This window comes from Adiantum capillus-veneris, chromosome 15 (genome assembly GCF_014529385.1).
Source record: "Adiantum capillus-veneris isolate H3 chromosome 15, ASM1452938v2, whole genome shotgun sequence".
NCBI classification, from domain to species: Eukaryota; Viridiplantae; Streptophyta; class Polypodiopsida; order Polypodiales; family Pteridaceae; genus Adiantum; species Adiantum capillus-veneris.
In genome coordinates this window covers 14,396,554-14,421,829 of record NC_140945.1, presented here as the reverse complement: position 1 = coordinate 14,421,829, position 25,276 = coordinate 14,396,554, and the positions used below count along the sequence as shown (strand labels likewise).

The 25,276-nt window shown below is 47.2% G+C and overlaps 1 protein-coding gene across 1 annotated transcript in view; it reads left to right on the top strand.

The window, feature by feature from the left end:
* Positions 1-25,276, top strand: part of ABCD2 (ABC transporter family protein) — a 72,579-nt gene that overhangs the window by 16,858 nt on the left and 30,445 nt on the right. Inside the window, exons 2-4 of the mRNA XM_086530083.1 lie at positions 7,011-7,197; positions 7,319-7,386; positions 7,513-7,839. Of these exons, the coding sequence (XP_086386209.1) occupies positions 7,011-7,197; positions 7,319-7,386; positions 7,513-7,839 (582 nt within the window). The remainder of the gene's footprint in view (positions 1-7,010; positions 7,198-7,318; positions 7,387-7,512; positions 7,840-25,276) is intronic.

The following is a 25,276-nucleotide window of genomic DNA, read 5'->3' as shown; positions in this document are numbered from 1 at the left end:
ATGCGCATAACACTCGTCAAGAGCTAACAATGCATCAGGACTTAAATCCGATGTAAAAATCGACACATCATTTGGCACTTTAGAAACTGTCTCAATGGTTGGAGAGTCAAACCACATCAAACTCTTCAATTTTTACGCTGCTTCTAGGTTTGCTTCAGACTTCGCTTTCTCCTTGCTCTTGTCACGTTGTAATGTGCGGCAATCTTTCTTCAAGTGTCCCTTTTTATGGCAGTAGTAACATTGTCTCCTACTCTATTTGGTATGTACGTTGATGAGGTGTCTGATTACATTGACAGAGAGGGTGATAGAGGTGCCCAGCTGGTAGGGACGTGGATCCCATTGTTGTTATATGCTGATGATATTGTGTTGATCTCTTACTCACCAGAGGGTATGCAGCGACAATTGGATGCATTACACAGTTTTGCAGAGGATAGTGGATTGTCTGTAAACCTTGGTAAAACCAAGGTTATGGTGTTTAACACCACACCACAATGGATCAGGAGATCAACACCGACTTTCACATATGGTCAGGAGATTTTAGAGTATACAAATGCATACACTTACCTTGGGGTTGTCTTGTAAGGTGCAGCGGAATGAATGTTGTATTTTCTCAAGATTAGTGATCTTTATTGCTCAAGGTTCCTTTTAGTTCTTAGGGAAAGAGAGAGCTTTTCGTCTTATGGAGAGTGCTATGATCACGAACAAAGCGAGTGGATATTGTGCGTGCAAGTGAATGAGATTGAGAGAAGGAGAGAGAAGAGATACGACACCCGAGAGGTTGTAAAACCCTCCTCCGAAGGCCCCACTCTTGTCGGCGAGGGTGGTCTACTTTTGATTGCACAAAGGTGTACGATGCGAATGCAATGGACTGATGCAATGGGACTATGCCGATGACGACGACGGTGATGACGACGGCGACTTCGTGGCTGAAAATTGTGATCTTCTATGGGCTGAATTCGGTGGCTGTTTCGAGGCTGAAAATGACTGTTTTCTTACTGTGGTTATGGCTGAAAATGATCAAGTTGTCGGGGGTCTTGCTGATGGTAAAAACGCTGAAGACTTGGACCTAGCAGGCTGCGTTTTTAGGGGCTGTTGTACCTGCTGAAAACTCTGCAAAAGCAGGCCTGTCCAAGGCTGAAAAACGCTGCAAGGGCAGCAGCCGAGCGTTAGTGGTTACTGACAAAAAACGCCAGCATGAAGGGGCAAAAACGCCAGCATGAAGGGGATGATGGCAATGTCTGCAAGAGGATGAAGCGCCAGGGGGTGAGACCTGATGGCGATGCTGGATCTAGGAAAAACGCCAAGGATGGGGTGATAATGGCGATGGATCTGATGCTGAGGGGGGGTATTGCTGAGAAGTTGCCTGTTGAGCGGGAAGCTCCTGCTGCCTCTTCTGCCAGAAAGTGCTAACTTGGGTTTGCTTATATATTAACTTAGCAAAATTGCCCTACCTACTTTTGTTGGAAAGTCACTTAAAAATAATAAGTGAAAATAACCAATAAATAGGAAAATAGGCTAAATGCACTAGAAAATTCCCCTAACTGATGCTAATGGATTCTGATGGGAATTCCGATGATCATGCTGTGCGCAACCGGAGGATATGCATCTATGCTAAGTGACTGGGCATGCACGGTCTACGAATAGACTCACAAAAGTGCCAGATCACTGCTAATCTAGACTTGACTGGACTGATTGAACCCTGTTGTGGTGTAGCTTGTCCACGGACACATAGGGTTGGGATGTGTCACGTGACATCCCCTCCTTTTCAAAGTGAGGTATTGGTACCGAACTGTATGGCGTCGAGGGAGATCGCCAACAGCATCCGGAATCCTGGAAGGGACTCTTCGCCGGCCCACTCTGATGTGTGGGTCGTGCGGTACTTGAACTTCATAAAGGTCTGCAACGCTTGCTTCTTTGGGCCGCGCCGAAAGCGACACAAAGTCTTCTGAGGTTCCTTTAATGCTTCAACTTCGTGGATAGTCATGCTTCTTTCTTCTTCAAGAATCTCCATGGCTGAAAATTCCTGAAACCATTTCCAACACAAAACCATGAACATACCTATTCCATGTAAAGTGAGTGGAAAAAATCTTGTCTTCGCTAAAGACTGTGTATGCAATGTAGATGAACATGGAGACGGAGTGACAACCCGTTCATCAAACACATGCAAACAATGAGATCGAATCTTTTTCTTATGATCTAGAGCAATCAACTGTGGCAAAACACAATGGAAATGCCCATGCTTGGTGCTCATACTTTCATGTGCTTGTTCGGAAACTCTGTCATGCCAAGGAAGAGACATGGAATGTGACTTCCTTACATACAAACTTTTCAACTTTTCATTAACAATCCGCATACATTCGTGCTTATCCATGAGAGAAACGTGCTCAACATACAATATGTCATGCCTAGGAAAAGGGATCACATAACGATGCTGACTAAAATACAGGAAACCGTCATGAATGAAACACTCGAACAATGCGTGCTATCAATCATGCGAACACATAATACTTCCTGTGAGGGTTCTTTTGACCAAGGCTCGAGAGCCAAGATCGGTTCTTCGGGGTCTATCGAATCGTCTTGGGGGGAATCTGTGGACCTCGACTCGAAAGCCAAGATCGATTCTTGGTGATTGATCGAATCTACAACGAGGTTAGCTTCGCTAGAAAAAGCATCAACTAACACATCATCTTTGTGAACAATCACATCATCTTCATGCAATTCATCATGCTTGTGAGAAATCACATCTTGATCATGCAAATCATCATGCTTGTCATTGTCATCCAAATCATCATGCAAATCATTGTCAATCAAATCATCATTATGGTTCACACAATCATGCAAGTCCTGTGTATCATACTTTGAAGAAGAAGAGATTGAGAGAGTCTTCTTTTCCTGATCCTGTTGCATCTGTGCCTGCATTCGAGAAAAGAGCCGCAACATCTCTTGCCTTATTGCTTTGTTCTCGCGATCAAACTTGGCTTGCATTTCTTTGTTCTCTCGATCAAATTCTGCTTCTCTTGCTTTGGCTTCCAAGCATGCTTGCTCGCTCTCACGCGCTATGGCTGCCATTCTTTCTTGGAACTGGCGCTCTATGGCTGCCATGTCTTCTTCGTAGGCTTTTCTTTCTGCTTTTCTTTCTAGGTCTAACTCCTCCATAGGAGTTCGTGCAATCTTTGTCGTAGATGGGGAAGGGTCGGAAAAACCTCCTGGTGAGGAAAATTCTTCTTCGTCTCTCTCATGCTCATCACCTCCAAGCGAAGTATCCATTCCGCTTCGAGTGATGACCATTCTGCAATCGTGGGATCTTGGGGGTCTTGGGTTCTTAAGTTCATGAGGAACTTGGGTTCTTGAGGGTCTTGAGGTTCTTGAGGTCCTTGATTTGTGAGAATCTTGGGTTCTTGAGGTCCTTGATTCGTGAGAATCCTGGGTTCTTAGAGGTGTTCTTTCGCTTGCAAATCGCGTTGAGAAGGATCTTCTCTTCACCCGAGTTCTACCCTTTTCTGCGGGCGCACCCCTTGGCGGCCTTGCGCTCACACCAAGGTTGCTTTTTCCCGCCTCACGTCGATTGGCCGGCCGCTAAGTGCACGGTCCGCTCTCAATGAGTGAAAAGAGACACAAGGGGAGGTTGGACAAGCCCTTCTTTCTTGGGATTCCTGTCACTCTTCAACAAAACACGATTAGGAATCGACACGCCCAAGCGAACTTGGGTTCGTGCGATCGCAACAAGCAAAAAAAATTCTTATGGTTCTTTCCTTGAGTAATGCAGAACACTTCCAAAGCTCTGATACCAATGTAAGGTGCAGCGGAATGAATGTTGTATTTTCTCAAGATTAGTGATCTTTATTGCTCAAGGTTCCTTTTAGTTCTTAGGGAAAGAGAGCTTTCCGTCTTATGGAGAGTGCTATGATCACGAACAAAGCGAGTGGATATTGTGCGTGCAAGTGAATGAGACTGAGAGAAGGAGAGAGAAGAGATACGACACCCGAGAGGTTGTAAAACCCTCCTCCAAAGGCCCCACTCTCGTCGTGGTCTACTTTGATTGCACAAAGGTGTACGATGCGAATGCAATGGACTGATGCAATGGGACTATGCTGATGACGACGACGGTGACTTCGTGGCTGAAAACTGTGATCTTCTATGGGCTGAATTCGGTGGCTGTTTCGAGGCTGAAAATGACTGTTTTCTTGCTGTGGTTATGGCTGAAAATGATCTCAAGTTGTCGGGGGTCTTGCTGATGGTAAAAACGCTGAAGACTTGGACCTAGCAGGCTGCGTTTTTAGGGGCTGTTGTACCTGCTGAAAACTCTGCAAAAGCAGGCCTGTCCAAGGCTGAAAAACGCTGTAAGGGCAGCAGCTGAGCGTTAGTGGTTACTGACAAAAAAAGCCAGCATGAAGGGGCAAAAACGCCAGCATGAAGGGGATGATGGCAATGTCTGCAAGAGGATGAAGCGCCAGGGGGTGAGACCTGATGGCGATGCTGGATCTAGGAAAAACGCCAAGGATGGGGTGATAATGGCGATGGATCTGATGCTGAGGGGGGGTATTGCTGAGAAGTTGCCTGTTGAGCGGGAAGCTCCTGCTGCCTCTTCTGCCAGAAAGTGCTAATTTGGGTTTGCTTATATATTAACTTAGCAAAATTGCCCTACCTACTTTTGTTGGAAAGTCACTTAAAAATAATAAGTGAAAATAACCAATAAATAGGAAAATAGGCTAAATGCACTAGAAAATTCCCCTAATTGATGCTAATGGATTTTGATGGGAATTCTGATGATCATGCTATGTGCAACCGGAGGATATGCATCTATGCTAAGTGACTGGGCATGCACGGTCCACGAATAGACTCACAAAAGTGCCAGATCACTGCTAATCTAGACTTGACTGGACTGATTGAACCCTGTTGTGGTGTAGCTTGTCCACGGACACATAGGGTTGGGATGTGTCACGTGACATGTCTTCATTGGGCAGTGGTTTTCTTTGGGGAGAGCAACAGAGACTAGACCGACTAAAGCTTTTGCGGCCTTGGGAGGCTTTGAGAGGACGCGTTCGCAGGTTCAGTTGCAGGAACCTCGAACAAAGTTATGGCTCTTTGATACTTTAGTAGCCTCAGCTATGTTGTATGTGGTGCAGTTATCGGGACCTTTTGTAGGCCAGGATGGTTGGAGACGTATGGAGAGGCCCTTGGTATCTATGATCTCTCGACTGATCAGAGCCAAGGTCTCCGTACCCCACGGTATCACTAGAGAAGAGCTAGCTGCCCCTCCTATGGAGATTGAGGCGCTTACTAGATCAGTCTCCTTTGTGCACAGCTTGTGGGATACTACTAGAGACAGATATGGTAGACTCACCCTTGAGTCTTCCAGACAGTTAGCTCTTCAGGGGGACACTTCATGTTGGTATGCACAGATGACATCATGGTTTTAGACGCATGGCTTTACCATGGACAGGCTGTCCCCTTCCCAGTACTCTCTTCAGGGCCCAGGCACCCTTGATGTCTCTTACATGGGTGGAGATTACTAGACTCATTCGTGAGGACCTCATCCAGCTGGATACCAAGAGGACATGGATAGAGCCGCCACAGGAGGTGGGCACGAAGATGGCTTTCTAGAGAGCATCTTCTCCACCTCACAGGAGATGGGTTTCTCATTCGACCCAGCTACTTGGACACACACGTCTCATGGTTTGCGGCGTGCCATTGGTCAGATACGCACATCCTCACATCAGCTGGAGATTGAGATTGGTAGATTCAGAGGGATAACAACAGACAACAGGATATGCTGCTTATGCCAGCTAGAGCCAGAGATTGGGCTACATTACATATGTCATTGCACAGTGTACTATGAGATACGGGGCCGTTTCCACTGCTTATTCAAAGAGGTTTTCTGTCCTCTCTCTAGGGTCATGAGTTATGAGGATCAGAGATGTCTTGGGCTTTATCTACTTGAGTTACACATATGTAGAGACACTTTACTGGGGAGAGATAGAGAGAGACAGTCCGAGAGACAGATTACAGATTTCTTTTCACTAGATATGGAGCAGCCATCACTGCAGAGCTCGGCCCACACTCATTCGACCACTTCTGGCACTCTCATTGACTGAGCACTAGAGCTACGGAGATCCAGACGGCCATGATTGAGGAGAGGGGCTACACAGCATCGACGGAGACTACAACAGAGGATTCGAGCCATACTCTCTCGACATCCTGAGTGCAGATGAGGATGGATTCTAGTACTAGTATCTTTGTTCTAGTTCTTTTGTACCGAGACATGGTATTAGATTCACCATTTTGTAACAGATTGGTCTCATAGGTCATTTTGGCCTTTTGAAGACGTTAATATAACATTTCATGTCATCTCTCTCTCTCTCTCTCTCTCTCTCTCTCTCTCTCTCTCTTTATGTGTGTGTGTATATCTCAAAGCCTTGAAGCATGTAAAGGCTCTATCTCCCTCCACTTTAATAGCAACATTCGACAAAGTCATCTCTATGTGTAAACTCTCAAGAACTGAATACATGCTCAAGAGTCAAGGCATTAAAATTTCTCAGGTTTTTGGTGATTCTTAACTTCATAAATAAGATAAGCTTGTGTTTGATTTATTTTCATTGTAGTAAAAGCTCATCTTGTTTAGTATGAAATATGCTGTGAATCATTTTGGTAATGACATTTAGCCTCAAATTTGAGAATTAAGTTCAAAATGTAGAATTGACATTTGAGTCCAATTAGTATTCTGCTCATGCTGACACGACAAAGTTCTAATCTGATGCTTTTCAAACCGCCCACAAAGGTCGAATTTGCTTCCACTTCTTTAGGGATACATTCCAATTATTGAGGTAGATGGTGCTCCTGCTTCAGTAAATATGAAAACTTTGTTAACAGTTTTACTGTTCACTGTGTAACAAAAGTGTGTGCGTTAGTAAAAGTTGCTTGCTTTGCCTTTTAAGTAACTTTTAAATCTACAAATGACTTGTTTTTTGTTCCTTGCTTCATTTCGTTTTTGTTTGTCTGCTCTTTTCCAGAGAATTGGGTCAGGCATACAAACAATCCTGAAAAGATTTTGGAAAGTAGCTGCACCTTACTGGAGCTCACAAGACAAAGTCCAGGCTAGACTTAGATTGGGTGGTGTGTTTGCCTTGACTTTGGCCACTACTGGCATTAGTGTTGGATTCAATTTTTTGGGACGGGACTTCTATAATGCCCTCGCAAGTAGGTCATTTTTGCTATGTTAAATGCAATGGTCATTGAGAGGCCACCAAGATTTTTTTCTTGTTTATGTGCTTCTTGTATGGTAACTTGATTGAGCCGCTTTATTTGAATGCATTAACAGGCAAAGACCAGGAACAGTTCACTAAGCAGCTTCTCTACTACTTGGGTTCGTTTATAGGAGGCATTCCGGTGAGCTAAATGCTGCGCTTTTTGTAGGTACTTTCCTGTACACTGTTAGGCTGTGTTTTTCCCTTTTCTATGTTCTTAAATCCTTTAGACTTACTGAAAATCTGACCAACTAATTTTTCTTGTTAGTTCTTTGTGCTAAGAGACTATGCAAGAGATACACTTGCATTAAGATGGCGAGCCTGGATGACAAGTTATTATTTGGATCGCTATTTTAAGAATCGCACATTTTATCAAATCCAGTCACAGTCACTTCTTGACAATCCAGATCAGCGTATTGTCGATGACTTGAACTCCTTTACTGGGACAGCCTTATCTTTTTCCTTAGCTCTTTTTAATGCTACAATCGACTTGATATCTTTCAGCGGGATCTTGTATGGCATTTATCCTCCATTGTTCTACATATTGGTTGTTTATTCAATTGGGGGCACAGCCATCAGTGTTGCCGTGGGCAAGGTAAAGCTCTCCACTTTAATGTTTTCTAATTTCAGTTATTAGATGCTCAATAAAGAAACTTTATTGCCCACTTATTCATCCTTGCTTGTACATAACATCTCTCTCTCTATCCCCCCCTTTCCCTCTCTCTCCCCATACAAACTGGCAATACCACAACCAAATAGACAACATAGCGAGAAAACACACACACACACACACACACACACACACACACACACACACACACACACACACACACACACACACACACACACACACACACACACACACACACACACACACACACACACACACACACACACACACACACACACACACACACACACACACACACACACACACACACACACACACACCACACACACACACACACACACACACACACACACACACACACACACACACACACACACACACACACACACACACACACACACACACACACACACACACACACACACACACACACACACACACACACACACACACACACACACACACACACACACACACACACACACAACACACACACACACACACACACACACACACACACACACACACACACACACACACACACACACACACACACACACACACACACACACACACACACACACACACACACACACACACACACACACACACCACACACACACACACACAACACACACACACACACACACACACACACACACACACACACACACACACACACACACACACACACACACACACACACACACACACACACAACACACACACACACACACACACACACACACACACACACACACACACACACACACACACACACACACACCACACACACACACACACACACACACACACACACACACACACACACACACACACACACACACACACACACACACACACACACACACACACACACACACACACACACACACACAACACACACACACACACACACACACACACACACACACACACACACACACACACACACACACACACACACCACACACACACACACACACACACACACACACACACACACACACACACACACACACACACACACACACACACACACACACACACACACACACACACACACACACACACACACACACACACACACACACACACACACACACACCACACACACACACACACACACACACACACACACCACACACACACACACACACACACACACACACACACACACACACACACACACACACACACACACACACACACACACACACACACACCACACACACACACACACACACACACACACACACACACACACACACACACACACACACACACACACACACACACACACACACACACACACACACACACACACACACACACACACACACACACACACACACACACACACACACACACACACACACACACACACACACACACACACACACACACACACACACACACACACACACACACACACACACACACACACACACACACACACACACACACACACACACACACACACACACACACACACACACACACACACACACACACACACACACACACACACACACACACACACACACACACACACACACACACACACACACACACACACACACACACACACACACACACACACACACACACACACACACACACACACACACACACACACACACACACACACACACACACACACACACACACACACACACACACACACACACACACACACACACACACACACACACACACACACACACACACACACACACACACACACACACACACACACACACACACACACACACACACACACACACACACACACACACACACACACACACACACACACACACACACACACACACACACACACACACACACACACACCACACACACACACACACACACACACACACACACACACACACACACACACACACACACACACACACACAGAGAGAGAGAGAGAGAGAGAGAGAGAGAGAGAGAGAGAGAGAGAGAGAGAGAGAGAGAGAGAGAGAGAGAGAGAGCACTCTGAATGGCAAGGTGAGCATTGACACCAAGATCATTGCGATAGAGACGGCTCTTTAGGAGTTCATCACCCTCAACAAGAAGACCATGGATAGCAACATCAAGGGGGCTTAGTGGCACGAATCGCTAAGCTTGAGGCCTCCATGGGATGGAAGAAAGAAAGAGTGCTTATGCCTGAACACATCACCAAATGGAGGCTCACAAAGAGGCATGGGAGAAGGAGAAGCGTCAAATGCATGATGAGGTTCTCTTGATACTCGAGGCATGTATTGCCGTGCTTAAGCTTTCAAGGAGGTAGTGAAAGAAGAGGTGGCTACCATCAAAACCACCAAGAAAGAAGAAGGGGAGATCAAGGAGGTAGACGGAGAATCTATAAAGGATGAAGTCAACCAGGAATTGACCGAAACCATTGAAATTAAAATAAAGGAAAACAAGAAAGGATGTGGGGGAGCCACCTCTTTCTTCTTTGTCGTCTCCAACGCCCATGCCACCTCGAATAATAACGCGCTCGCTGTTGCTGCTCATCCCCCTCGCCTCCTTGATCACCATCGCGTCTCCCCCCCCCCCCCCCGCCCCCCCCCGGGCCCTGCCCACTGCCCCCAGCCCACCTCCTTGCCCACTCCCGGTCCTGCTTGGCTGGTCTCGCCAGGACCTTCGACGTGCTCGGTCCAGCAGAAGGCCTTCGTTCCCCGACGCCGCTTCGCCCTTTCTTCACAGCAGCAAACATTGATGGAGGCTCATGCTCCACCTCAGAGGGACTCTCAAGAAGCCCCCTCGCCCGACCCTGCAGAGCAAGCGAGCCTCGTAGCAGGTGTGGAACGCCTTCAAGCGACTTCCGTCATTTTGCAAGATTCTCGGCACCAGACCCAGCTGAGGAGAGGTGCGCAGAGGAGAGGTGCGTGATCTTCTCCAGGCCTGCCTTCTCGCAGAGGTGGGCAAGATCTTGGATCTTCAGCTCCTCGGACGCGGCTACTATCAGATAGAGTTTGAGACTTCCGAGATGGCATCCAAGGTCATCACGATGAGTGCCTTGGCCATCCAAGCAGTTCGAGCCTACTTTCGACAGTGGAGGCATGGTTTTGATCCAGCTACAAATGTTTTGGTAGAGTGTGCAGACCTTCCCATATCTGTCTACTTCCCCGGTTTGAGGAGGGAGTACCTGCCACTCTTGTCGAGGATAGGCTCAAAGATTGGGACTGTGTCACCAGCGTGTGACTACTATCTATCCTTTTTGTTGATTTCTTTCTTATTATCTATTTACTTTCACTTTTTGGAAACACCCCTCGAGAAATCTAACTGCCCTGCATTGCATAGCTAGTGTGGAACTGTCCAGAGGGAGTCCAGGCCTGAGGGCAAGAGAGCACTAAGGTTGGACAAGGACTATGGTTAGCCAAAGTGGGGTCATTGACTAGCCAAAGTGGAATCCTTTGCTACAGAAATATTACCGATTTATCAAAATAATAATTGTTTTACAAGGAGAACTCCGAAAAATGGTGTCCGTGTTAGCTTGCTGCTAACATTTCCCCCCTCCTCGCCTGTGTCGTCCCTTGAAACAACTTTATAGGCTTAACTAGTCTTCGGGTTGACGGCGGGCGAGGCGGTCGTTAAGTGCTTCCAGTGCCTTCTGATATCTGATTCTTCGTTCTTTGTCCGGCACTTGCAGAAATTGCATGGTGACTTGATTCTTCAGTTCCACCGCTGAGTAGTCTACAAACCTGGATGTTAGGTTGCTTATCACCGGCGCAAATATCTTCGTTCGCCAGGTGAAGAATCCAGTGTAGAATGCTTCTTCAAAGGCTAGTATATTATTCGAGGGCAGGAACATGCATCTGGCATAGAATCCGTGAAGGATTTCTTTTGAAGGTTACCCACTCATATCGTAGCATAAGCCTTTGTTTCCTTCCAAGAATGAGAGCCATGGGACTCCTGTCTGCTCAGGCTCATTGAAAACTTGTATGCATGTGAATAGCGTCCTGTAGATCTTAGATAACATTGCACAGGAGAGATCTGGTAGACTCTTGAAGAATGACATGGCGCCCGTTAGGGTTTTCACCATATATTCCTCTGTCGCTTGGCCTCTCTGTGGAGCTGACAGCGTGGGGAAGTTGAGCCAAGTTGGCCTCTTCTTCTGCAGTGCTTCATGCGCTTGCCATGTACTTACTTTTGGTACATGACAGAATGTTGGATCTCTTTGTAGGGCTGCAGGTGCTCTTGTGAACAGAATCAGGTATCTCGGGTTCTTGTTCAGCTTAACCTCCACTTTGGGTGGTCTTTATCTGCGCCATCTTCTTGCATATCTTTGTACAGCCTTTCTTTTGATGACCATTTGACAAAAAATTGTCCAAACTTGATGAAAGTTGGCTAGTGACCTTAACTTAAGGTGCTTAACAGATCTGTATCAAAGTTTGGGCAAAAACTTAATATAGCTATGGTTGTGCATTTCCATTCACTTTGTATAAGTCTTGGGCTCACTTGGAGTTCCAAAGTTGTATTTGGTAGTTTGAGGGCTCAAGCTTAAACCCATAGTAGAAGGGATTGTGGTGAAAGCAGAGTACCGGGGAACGCTCCCTAGCCTCCGTTCCGGGGGGTAGTTCCCTTCCCCAACGTTCGAAACGTTCCGGAACGTTTGACGTTCCTCAAACGTTCCGGGTTCCGGGTGGCCAGTGCAAACTGGAATGGCCATTCCGGAACGTTCCGGAACGCCCCTGGAACGTTCCGGAATGCCCCTGGAACGGCCAACCGCTACAAACAAATTTGGCAAAAATTGAAAAAATTGAAGTAAATATTTGGACTTCTTTTTGAAGTGTGGAAGGCCTCAAGGACTCATAAAATGCACCCCCCTCCCCCTTTCTCTCCACAAGCTAATCCTCAAGGCTCAAGCTCTCTCCCTCTCACACTCTCAAGATCTCTCCCTCTCAAGACTCACTCTCTCAAGGCTCAAGGCTTCAAGCCTTCAAGCTCTCTTCCTCTCCCTACCACTCTCTCAAATCTCTCCCTCTCCCTCTTACTCTCTCGAGTCTCTCCCTCTCACTCTCTCTCTCTCTCTCTCTCTCTCTCTCTCTCTCTCTCTCTCTTATCATCTAGTCATAGCAAGGTTGAATGGTCTTCAAAACGAGTTTTTTGTTAGTATTAGAGTCAAAGCACTCTAATATTGCTTGTATTTAAACACAAGGAGCTAAAAAATGCACTATTTGGGTGTTTTTTATACCTCCCGTTCCGCGCCGTTCTCGTTCCGGACCCCTAGCCGTTCCCCCGTTCCGCGGGAATCCCGTCGCCGTTCCCGTTCCGCGTTCCGAATAACTATGGGTGAAAGCCCTTAAAAGGAAGCCTTGAGGCAAGGACGCTTCATTCTTGAGTATCCACTCTTGAGGATCCACTTTTGAGAGCTTCCTCTCTCTAGAGTGTTCACTCTTTGGCCTAGCCTTGAGCTTAATGTTTATGCTTGAGAGGCTAGTGCTAACCATTGTAATTAGAGTAAGCTCTTCTTGATTAATCTAATTCTTATTTTCTCATTAGTCTCTTCTTCTCTACATTTCATCTTGTCATGAAGTAGTATTACACTTTCATTATTCTAGATTTGAGAGATGTATGTACTTCTTGCTAGTAACCACTCTTATCTCTCTACGAGCAATTGATTTGCGATATTTAGCATCACAAATTAGGTTGATTAAGTTGGGTCTTAATCTTGTAATTTGTGTGTGTGCCCTATTCTTTGCTCGTGTGTGTAGATAGGTTTTATGAAGCTCTAGCACCATTCACCTCGTGTGTGTAAGCTATTGATGAAGTGCCTTAATTGACATGTGGTAATTAGTGTGTGCTTATCATTAGTGTGTTTGGAGTTTCTAGTCTATGGCAAGTCGGACTTCGGTGGACTTGATGTGTGTAGGAGATTAATTGATTAGTGATTAGAGTAGGTTTAGAGTTAGTCTTGCCATGGGTAATCTCTACTTGCATTGGAGAGGTGATCTCTTGAATCCTCTATTCCATTCATCCGATGCTCGTGCTTCCATGCCCTAGCCGGGTTGCCGGATCCACGGATTTGATAATTTTGTGTGGGTTGCGATTAGGTTATGCTACGCCGCCTCCCTACAGAGGGCCAAGAGGCCACCTTCACAGGTGTGAGCAAGCTCTTGAGACTTTTTGTTGTGCATCACGCACACTGATCAGCTGGAGAAAAACAATGGCTTTCTCGGTTAGTAGTGCTCCTATGCCTGATTGGCTGCCAGGTGAAGGTTTCAGATGGATTCCCCTGGGGATTGCAGTTCGATACTTGGTCTGTCAGGTTGGCTTGGACTTGTCTCCTGAGCAGCAGATTGCTTCCCTCCTATCCATCAAGAGGAAGTTGTTACGTTGGAGCTCCATAGGACTTTCTCTGGCAGACAGAGTTGTAGTGGCCAACCAGGTGTTGTTGGCTACTATGTGGTACATCACTCCTTGCTAAATCTTTTCGAGTTCCTACATCAGCCAGGTAGAGAGGCTGATCAGGAACTTCCTTTGGTTAGGGCGGGACACTCAGGTAGCCCGGGCAAGAGTGGCCTGGCAGGTCATCACTCTTCCTTGTTCTCAGGGAGGGTTGGGGATCATAGACTGAGCCCTTCTTGGGAAGTTGTTGTCAGAGGATTACTTCCAGGGGAGGAGCCCGAGAAGGAGTTTTTGCTTTAACAGCTTAGTGCTAGAGTACCTCAGGTTGGAGGTCCCTGGTGACCTTCGACCAGATGGATTTTCACAGAGATGCGCAGAGTTGGCGTGAGCAGGAGACTGGAGGACCGTTTCGCTGTGAGTTTGCTGCGCTCCTGGGAGCAGCTGCGGAGAGGCGTTGAGTAGCATCAGCCTACTTGTACGGAGGAGCGCTTGAGACAGCCCCTTGTTTGGAACCCCATGGTTAGCACTCATAGAGGCCACTTGGTTGGTAGTAGGCCTCATGTTTCTTGGGGTCCCATGGGGTCCAACACGCACTTTAGGTGACTGCCTACAGTTTTTAGGCTTATCAGAGGAGCTTCAAAGCATCCAACTACAAGGCATGAGAGGGGTGTAGAGCATGTGTCAGGATATCACAGACGCAGTACCAGCTGAGTGGCTAACACCTCTCAAGTCAGCAGTGCCCAAATGGAGGTTCTCATAGCAGTTCGGGCTTGCTCAGAGACTGTACCCTCCTTGTTTTTCGAGCTACAGGGTGAGGGTCGCTTACACCAAATTTCAGTAGAGGCCCCACAGGTGGCAGTGTCACGGGGACGTGGCAGGTGTTAACTATGTCACAAGGACGTGGCAACTGCTAACTTTAGTTGTTGGTTTCTTTCCAATGGGTTTTGTTTTATTTTTGAGACCCTCTTTTTGAAGTAGCAAACGGTTGGACATTGTATTGCCAATGTGAACGGTAGTTTCACCCGCAGACGGGAAGTGGTCGGCACTGGAATCGTATAGTAAGAGGATGTCTAGGCTCAGAGCAAGATCATATAGGTCCCCCCGTCGCACTTAGCAAGTTGGGAATACTAGCAGAAAATATCCGATAGTTGGGCCACATTGCACTTTTGGATGCGGTGCCAATGAGGATAGATGGTCAGATGACCACAGGGAGCCGAACAGAATCATTTCCTAAAATTTAGGGAATTGCTATTTTGGGCCGCGAAATGTGTTCGCGTCATTACCTCCGGTATGACTAGGGGAACACTTTACAACTGTGCCGCAAAGTCAACTGGGCGACCAGTCGGGAGATTTTTAGGCAGCAATCCCGAAACAGGCAAAAGCTTGTAAATGCGCCAAGTGGCACATTTCTGTGCAATTGCCTCATGCAGAAGAAGTGGCACTGAATTTTAAGCTGGGAAGAGGCCTCATTTGCATTTTGTCACAGGTTAAGAGCTATGGAGTGCTTTCTTTCCCTCTCATGTACAGTGTGGTGCTAAGAGTGATGCCCTGCACGCTACACACTGCTCTCTCTCCCCCCTACTGCAGTTATGTGATGCCCCACAAGAGGACTCTTCATTTGACTGATGTACAACTGCGTGGGTTCATGCTTTTGTGCTAAGGCAAGAGCCTCCTTGAGCAGGAACAAGGGTAGCTAGCTGTTACTCTAAAGCAGGCACCGGTGGGGGTCATAACCTCACCATACAGGTGCAAATTCAGCGCTGTGCATGTGCAGAAAATTGACTGTTTTTTTAGCCATACGGACGCCAGAACACTTGGGAATCGTGCCCCACTGGCAGAGGACAGCTAGAGGACTGTTTGGGGCTGAAAACAGGGCAAACACCAATAAATACATCGTGCTGAATTTACTGTTTTTGGCGAGGAATCAGAGGGTATACGCCAGTGGAAGTGAGTTCCAACAGTGGAATTGATTTCGCGCAAGTTTTGGGACTGTTATTCTACCGAAATTTGGCCAAATCAGGTAGTATCTAGCGAGATACAGGTAAAGGATTCCGAGGACTCTTCTTTGTAATTTACCCTCCTAAAGAATAAAGAAATACCGAAAGGGGCGCCAATTTTGGGGCCTACATGTTGTCGGCGTCTGCTCGGAGCATTCTAGCTTCCGAGCCGTGTGTGTACTTAAGTGTTAATCGCCGTTGCAGGTTACCTTTGCAAAGTGCTCTGTGTGTGTGTCTAAAGTAAAGAATTTCGGGTGAAAGCCAATGCCTACCGCCCTACGGGCCGGTTTCAAGGTTCCCTTGCCGGGACATCAATGACTTTTTCCTCAAGAAGTGAGCCTCGGTTGTTTCGGGTAAAGACACAGAGTACAGAAACGCGGGATTACACTATGGCCGACAAAGGGAAGGGCATTATGGAAGAGGGTTCCTCTTCAAAGGACAGACAGGAAATCCCTATGGTTTTCGAGATTGGCGAGAGCTCACGGCCGCGTCAGTCTGTACCTCCTATCAATGTGGATGTCCCTCCAGTAGTACAGGGCTTTATGACTAGGAAACTTGACGATGATGCGTTCATGACTCAGCTAGTTGCTGCGGTGAATGTGCAACCGGCCCATGGGGCGGTAGGCGCTGGCTTTCACCCGAAATTCTTTACTTTAGACACACACACAGAGCACTTTGCAAAGGAAACCTGCGACGGGTATTAACACTTGAATACACACACGGCTCAGAAGCTAGATTGCCCCGAGCAGACGCCGACAACTTGTAGGCCCCAAAATTGGCGCCCCTTTCGGTATTTCTTTATACTTTGAGAGGGTAAATTTACAAAGTAGAGTCCTGGGAATCCTTTGTCTATATCCAACTAGATACCACTTGATTTGGCCAAATTTCGGCAGCATAACAGCCCCAAAACTTGCGTGAAACCAATTCCCGTGTTGGAACTCACTGCCACTGGCATAAACCCTCTGATTCCTGCCCAAAAACAGTAAATTCAGCACGTTGTATTTACTGGCTTTTGCCCTGTTTTCAGCCCCAAACAGTCCCCTAACCATCCTCTGCCAGTGGGTCACTATTCCCAATGGTTTTGGCGTCCGTATGGCTGAAAAACAATCAATTTACAGCGGATACACAGCGCTGAAAATGCACCTGTACGGTGAGGTTATGACCCTCACCGGTGCCTGCTTTGGAGTAGCAGTTAGCTACCCCTGTTCCTGCTCAAGGAGGCTCTTGCCTCAACACAAAAGCATGAACCCACACAGCTGTACATCAGTCAAATGAAGAGCCCTCTTGTGGGGCATCACATAATTGCACGTAGGGGAGAGAGAGAGAGAGAGCAGTGTGTAGTGTGCAGGTCATCACTCCTAGCACCACACTGTACATAGAATGGAAAGGAAGCACTCCATAGCTCTTAACCTACAGGTTCTCAATGAAGCATTCCCCCATCATAAATCGAGCGCCCCCTCTTCTGCCCTTGACTTGTAATGCATCTGTGAACAAATAGATAAAAAAAGGGGAAGATTTCCATGGCTGCCAAAACCTGCGTATCGCTGAAAACGCAGCAAAACAGCCCTATAAACACGCATCTGATGCCTTCCAACGCTGAAAACGAGCTCCTTGGGCCTAGGCAAAGTCATGGGAAGCTCAAAAATGGAGAGAAATGGCGGAAAATCAGTGTTAACAGCCTCCAAAAGTGCTCCAAAAAGTCGGTTACGAGTTCTCTTCTCCCAGACTTGGTAAATTGGCCAAAAAGTGCCACTTGGCACTCATACATACAATTTCCCCGCATTCGGCTTCCCGCTTAAAAATCTCTCAACTCGTGCATTAGTTGACTTTGCAGCAGAGTAATAAAATGTTCCCCTGGTCATACCGAAGGTAATGACGCGAACACATTTCATGGCCCAAAATAGCAGTTCCCTAATTTTTAGGAGATGCTTCTGTTGGGCTCCCACTTGTCATCTGACCATCTATCGTCATTGGGACCGCATCCAAAAGTGCAATGTGGCCCAACTGTCGGATACTTTCTGTTGGTATTCCCACCTTGACTTTATGCCTTTATTGAGTTCACTTCCTAGTATCCACCAACTTGCTAAGTGCGACGGGGGGACCTACATGATCTTGAACTGAGCCTAGACATCCTTTTAATTTACGAGTTCCAGTGCCGACCAACTTTCCGTCTGCGGATGAAACTACCGTTCACATTGGCCATACAATGTCCGACCATTTGCAACTTCAAAAAGAGGGTCTCAAAAATTAAACAAAAATCATTGGAAAGAAACCAACAACTAAGGTTAGCAGTTACCACGTCCTTGTGACAGAATGTCTTATCGCAGCTGGTGCAGAATCCAAGGTTTATGGAGTTCCTTCAAGCGCCACTAGTGTAATAGCAAAATAGGCAACCTACGCCGCGTACGGAGCTTGTGGAGGCTCAAGCCCAGTTACTTCATGCGGCTCAGGAGGAAAGGGAACACTTGCATGTTGGGGATTCAGGGGCTCCAAAACAGGTTCCTCCCGTGCTTGAACAGGTGGCTAGAACGCCTATTCCACAGGTTATGCCAGTTCAGCCCGCCACCTTTCAGAGCTCGCATGTTGTCTTGAATGGACAGAGAACTGGATACCAGGCTATGCACCCAGTTTTTCCACCACCCACGGTACATCCTGGGTATTTCGGGGGTGGATCAATGTTCTAAAGTATGGCTGGTTATGCGCCTGGAAGTCAGCCGTACATGCCAGGAACAGTGTTTGGGGGTATGCAAGGCATCATGCCAAACCCCATGTATGGAAGTATCGGCATGCAGCAGGGTTTTCAGAGCAACTGCGGCTAGTTTGGGGTGCCACAGAGTCAGTTTGGCATGGCTGGTTTTTTGAACAGCAGCCAGATATCGCACCTCTGACGCAAAATGTGAATGGCCAAGATGTGCCGATCATGCCTACTACAATGCCCATGTTGCACACCATTCCTTATGACAACTTGGGGGCACTGGAGAAGCCGAAAGCTTACAAAGAAGGTGGTGCAGCTGTGAAATTCAGCACTTTCAGTGGCTTTGAGGATAAAGCAAAGGCTCTCACTTTCCTCCAGCAGTTTGATACAGCTTATGCAGGAGGGAATTTTACAGAGGCCTTGAAAGTCAGGAAAGCTGCCACTTTCTTAAAGGACAATGCACTTACTTGGTGGACGACATTGTTAATGCAAGGGCAGGCACCCGCCACTTGGGTTTACTTCAAGCAAATGTTTGCATCTCCTTGGCTGTCAAATGAATTTGAAGCCAACGTCACCAGCTTACTTCAGCTTCATGCAAGAGCTTGCTGGAGTACAATCGAAGGTTTTGTAAAGCGCTACTCTCAGTGACCTCCTACAGATTCGTGCCACTGACAGAGCAGATAGAGAAGTGCTGTTGTGGGCTGCCTAAAGGGCTTCGCGATTAGTACCAAGAACAGAGTGGCTACCCTCACTCAGTTAATGGAAGTTGCGAACATTGGTCTTGCCTTGTTGAAAGGAGAGGACAGTGGATTTCCGAGCAACGACAAAGGAGGGCAGCAAAATAAAAATTCAGCGAAGAAGCCCTTTGTGAAAACGGCTCCTGATGCGTCACAGGGGTCAGAAAAGGTCATCAAAGACAAGGATTCAGCCTGGACTTCTGGAGCGCATGCAAAGAAACAGAAAAGGAAGCCTTTTGTGCGCAAGTCGCTTGAGGAAAAGAAGGTCCTAATGGCTGAAAACAAATGCTTTATATGCGAGCAGCTTGGACCAGCTGACTCTGATGATAAAGAGGACCAGAAAGGCAAGAAGCCTAAACCCACGGCAGGTTTGGTGCCAGACATGGTGGGTGAGAGGCCCAATACAGATGCCAGTGAGTTATGCAGGGCATGGGGTAAAGTTAGGGATCAAACGACACTCATCTTCTTTGATCCAGGTGCCAAATCCAACTTTATCTCACCAGAGTTAGCTATGAAGCTGGGCATCAGAGCTGAAGAGATGGGGTACACGGCAGAGGCAGGGTTGGCATGTTCTGGCCACTCAGAGTGTGTTACTCCCATTATTGGTGAAACCGGTCCGTGGTGGGGCGGTAGCTTTGGCTTTCACCCGAAATTCTTTACCTTAGACTTTACGACACAAAGGAACTTCACGAATAAGCCCGTGACTAGAATTCAACACTTCAAGACAAACCACGGCCTGACAGCTAGAGCGCGACCAAGCAGACAACGACACCCTGTTGGCCCCAAAGACTGGCGCCCCTTTCGGTATTTCTTTATTCTTATTATACTTGAGAAAAACCTGTAAACTTCCACAAGATGTCCCACTTTTATCGGGCTGAAATTCCTCTGTTCCAACCCGATTTCGGCAACATAACCACAGTAGAAGTCTCCTCGGACAAAATCCCAAGCAAACATTGACTTTCCACACACTCTAGAGCGCTTCGCAAAACCTGGCGAGAAAATGCAGCTCGCTGAATTCTCTGTTTTTGCGCTCCGATCTGCGTGCCAATCACTTTTCAAGGTAGCCCTCGAGCTCTCGCACCTGTAGGGTCACTTGCCCCTTGAATTAGACGAGATTCCTCGGGGGAAATCTCTCCAAAATGGCCTGTACAAGCACCCAATGCTTTCCCGAGGCTCCCTTGACAAAATAAACGATCCGAACTCTTGCACCTAGCCCTCACAAAGCTGTCCAAACCTGTCCATGACTGTAATTGCAGGTTTTTGACCCAATTTCGCCAGCATAACGGCACAAATATCCCTGTAGGTCGAAAGTACACGTCAAGGACACTTTCCCTTGTGGTATGGAAGCTTTCTAGTGAGCTGTAGGTCAATTTCAGCGTGCTGTAATTTACTGTTTTGCCACTGTTTGGTGCCTACTGCCTTGTACACGCATCACAAGGCCTTTCCGAGGCTCCCCTGACGATTCCCTGCAGTTTAGGTGCGAAACCCTAAACCTGCAGAAAAACACAGCAGGCTGTAATTCTCTGTTTTGGACCGTTTCAAGCGGAGCGAGCCTACACGTGTCTGAGGTGCTCCCGCACGCAATGGGACAGTTCCTCTGTAAATCGGACGAGTTTTCACACGAGAAAACTCTCCGTTTTTGCATTCCTTCGCGATGAAACTGTGCGTACTTGAAGGGGATTAGCAATTAGCTAATCCGGTTCCTGTATAGAAGGCTCTTGCCTTGGCAAACGCGCATAAACCCCCAGAACTGTACATGGTCATCTGAGAAGCCCATCTAGTGGGCCATGACCATATGTGCCCTCTTCATGCAAATCTGGCAAAAGCATTAGGAGGCGCTAAGTGTTCAGTTTGCCACTGTTGAGTAAATTTCCTAGTACCCACCAACTTATAAGTGTCGCGAGGGGCCTAAATGACTTTGAACTGAGCCTAGACACCCTTTTACTCCTCGGATTCCAGTGCCGATTAGCCCGACCAACTCGTGTTGACCTGCCCTTCCCGACTGCAGGTGAAACTCTTGGCCGTTGGCCGTTTCACATTGGCCACGCAATGTCCGATCATTTGCAACTTCAGAAAGAGGGTCTCAAAAATTAAACAAAAATCATCGGAAAGAAACCAACAACTCAAGTTAGCATTTGCCACGTCCTCGTGACATACCATCCTCTTAAAATCGCAAACGTCCTCGATTGCGTGCCATACATACATGCCACTGATGATCTTGTGTTGTTAGCACTCTTTTATCATCGCATGTATCCGCAAGAAAGACTGTCAAAACATGTGTACAAATGACTTAATGAGACCTTCATACCTTTGTCAAACTGTACACTACTATTGCATTGAACCCATGAGTACATTTGATGTGCTAGCTCTATCATTACCCCTCCTTTGCAGACATTGGGTTGGGGCATACATAGGCTGTAACCCAAAGGCCTCAAGGTAAAGCTGCAATATATTTGGTGACTTTGACAGTTCATGCGTTTCCATCCACTTTGCATTCATACGTGGATAGTTCTTGAACTTCACCAAGTAGCATCTTTGCAACCTGTCCCTAAACTTTTACGTGTGCAAAAGGCTCTTGCCTCGCAAACAAGCATAATTCCACAACCTGTGACGTACCACCCACGACCAAGTAAGCTCAAATTTCAAGATGATTTACCGATGCGTCAAAGAATCCAAGCAATCACCTCAGAAAATCGGCAAGCAACGTGTCACCTGGCAGACCCCCATCACTCCCGCAGGAGATCAAGTGGCCAATCTACCATCGTGAGACCTCTCCCTATCTCATCTTGGTTCATACTTGCAAACCCTAAAACGCAGCAAAAAATCAGCCCTAATTTGACCACTTTTTGGCAGGGCAAACATGCGGAATTTCCTGTGTGTCCTGTGAAGAGGAACCCTCTTCCTTGGTGTCATCTGTCCTGTCAGCCATAGTGTAATTCCAAGTTCTTGTAATCTGTGTCTTTACCCAAAACAACCGAGGCTCACTCTTTGAGGAAAAAGTGATTGATGTCCTGGCAATGGAACCTTGAAACCGGTTCGTGGTGGGGCGGTTAGTGTAACAGGGAACGGGGGGAACACGGCCCAAACGTTCCGAAATGACGTTCCGGACGAGTCCCGTTCCCGGAACGGAGATGGGAACGGAACGCCGTTCCGGAACGGGGTGTAACCGGAACGGTGTTCCGGCGGTGTTCCGGAATGGGGGGAACGAGGCGGAACATGAGGTGGAGTAGCGAAACGCGGGGCGGAACGGGCAAAAGTAGGCATTTGGGGGAAAAGAATTGGGCTTTTGGGGGCAGATTTGGGGTTGTTCAGGGAACATATTTGGGGCAGTTTGAGGGTAGGTTAGGGGGCAGATTTGGGAGCAGTTTTGGGGTTGTTTAGGAGTTTATTTGGGACTAAGCTGAATGGAGGTAATTCAAGCCTTACTCTAGGTGTCCCGTTCCGGCCCCGTTCCCGTTCCGCCCCCCCCTCCTCCTCCCCGTTCCCGTCCCGTTCCGGACCCTCCCATTCCCGTTCCCCGTTCCTGTTCCGGGTAACTATGGGGGCGGTAGGCTTTAATCCGAAATTCTTTACTTTAGACTTTACGACACAAAGGAACTTCACGAATAAGCCTGTGACCGGAATTCAACACTTCAAGACAAACCATGGCCTGGCAGCTAGAGCGCGACCAAGCAGACAACGACACCCTGTTGGCCCCAAAGACTGGCGCCCCTTTTGGTATTTCTTTATTCTTATTATACTTAAGAAAAACCTGTAAACTTCCACAAGATGTCCCACTTTTATCGGGCTGAAATTCCTCTACTCCAACCCGATTTCGGCAACATAACCATAGTAGAAGTCTCCACGGACAAAATCCCAAGCAAACATTGACTTTCCACGCACTCTAGAGCGCTCTGCAAAACTTGGCGAGAAAATGCAGCTCGCTGAATTCTCTGTTTTTGCGCTCCAATCTGCGTGCCGATCACTTTTCTGGGTAGCCCTCGAGCTCTCGCACCTGTAGGGTCACTTGCCCCTTGAATTAGACGAGATTCCTCGCGGGAAATCTCTCCAAAATGGCTTGTACAAGCACCCAATGCTTTCCCGATGCTCCCCTGACAAAATAAACGATCCGAACCCTTGCACCTAGCCCTCACCAAGCTGTCCAAACCTGTTCATGGCTATAATTGCAGGTTTTTGACCCAATTTCTCCAGCATAACGGCGCAAATATCCCTGTAGGTCGAAAGCACACGTCAAGGACACTTTCCCTTGTGGTATGGAAGCTTTCCAGTGAGCTGCAATTTCAGCGTGCTGTAATTTACTGTTTTGCCACTGTTTGGTGCCTACTGCCCTGTACACGCATCACAAGGCCTTTCCGAGGCTCCCCTGGCGATTCCCTGGAGTTCAGGTGTGAAACCCTAAACCTGCAGAAAAACACAGCAGGCTGTAATTCTCTCTTTTGGACTGTTTCGAGCGGAGCGAACACGCCTACGCGTGTCTCAGGTGCTCCCGCATGCAATGGGACAGTTCCTCTGTAAATCGGACGAGTTTTCACGCGAGAAAACTCTCCGTTTTCGCATCCCTTCGCGATGGAATTGGGCGTACTTGAAGGGGATTAGCAATTAGCTAATCCGGTACATGTACAGAAGGCTCTTACCTTGGCAAACGCGCATAAACCCCCAGAACTGTACATGGTCATCTGAGAAGCCCATCTAGTGGGGCATTACCATATGTGCAAAGGGGAGAGAGAGATGGGCGAGAGAAAATCGTTGCGCTACATAGAGCAAGGGAGAAGGCAAGCTTTCCATTAAAGTTGTGATCACCTGGCACCCACTACTCACACACACTGTAGCAACCACTAATGGGCTGAAATCAACCCCCTCTCTCAAATTGGGCGCCCCCCCCTTCATGCAAATCTGGCAAAAGCATCAGGAGGCGCCAAGTGTTCAGTTTGCCACTTTTGAGTTAATTTCCTAGTACCCACCAACTTATATGAGTCGCGAGGGGCCTAAATGACTTTGAACTGAGCCTAGACACCCTATTACTCCTCGAATTCCAGTGCCGATTAGCCCGACCAACTCGTGGTGACCTGCCCTTCCCGACTGCGGGTGAAACTCTCGGCCGTTGGCCGTTTCACACTCGCCACGTAATGTCCGACCATTTGCAATTTCAGAAAGAGGGTCTCAAAAATTAAACAAAAATCATCAGAAAGAAACCAACAACTCAAGTTAGCATTTGCCACGTCTCGTCACAATTGGAAAGCTGCGTCTGCATATCCAGTCATATGTGGACACAAAAGAGTTCTACATCATGCCGCTGGAAGGATCTGATGCCTTGTTGGGGATCCCGTGGATGTTCCGAGTGCATGGAGTCTTGGATGCCTACAACAAAAAAATCAATGTACAGCATAGGGACGAAACTCACATCTTGGATGTAAAGCTTAAAGGAGAGTCAGTCCCTATTGTATCTGCTTCTGCTATCACTTCTGTAATAAAGAATCATCTTTCTGTGTACTTGATTTTTGCACGTGATGTCTCAGATAGTGATCAGTCAAATTTATCTGTGTTAGATAAAGAAAGGTCAGCATTTTTGCAAAAGTTTAGTGACTGTTTTTCTGATTCATTACCGTCGC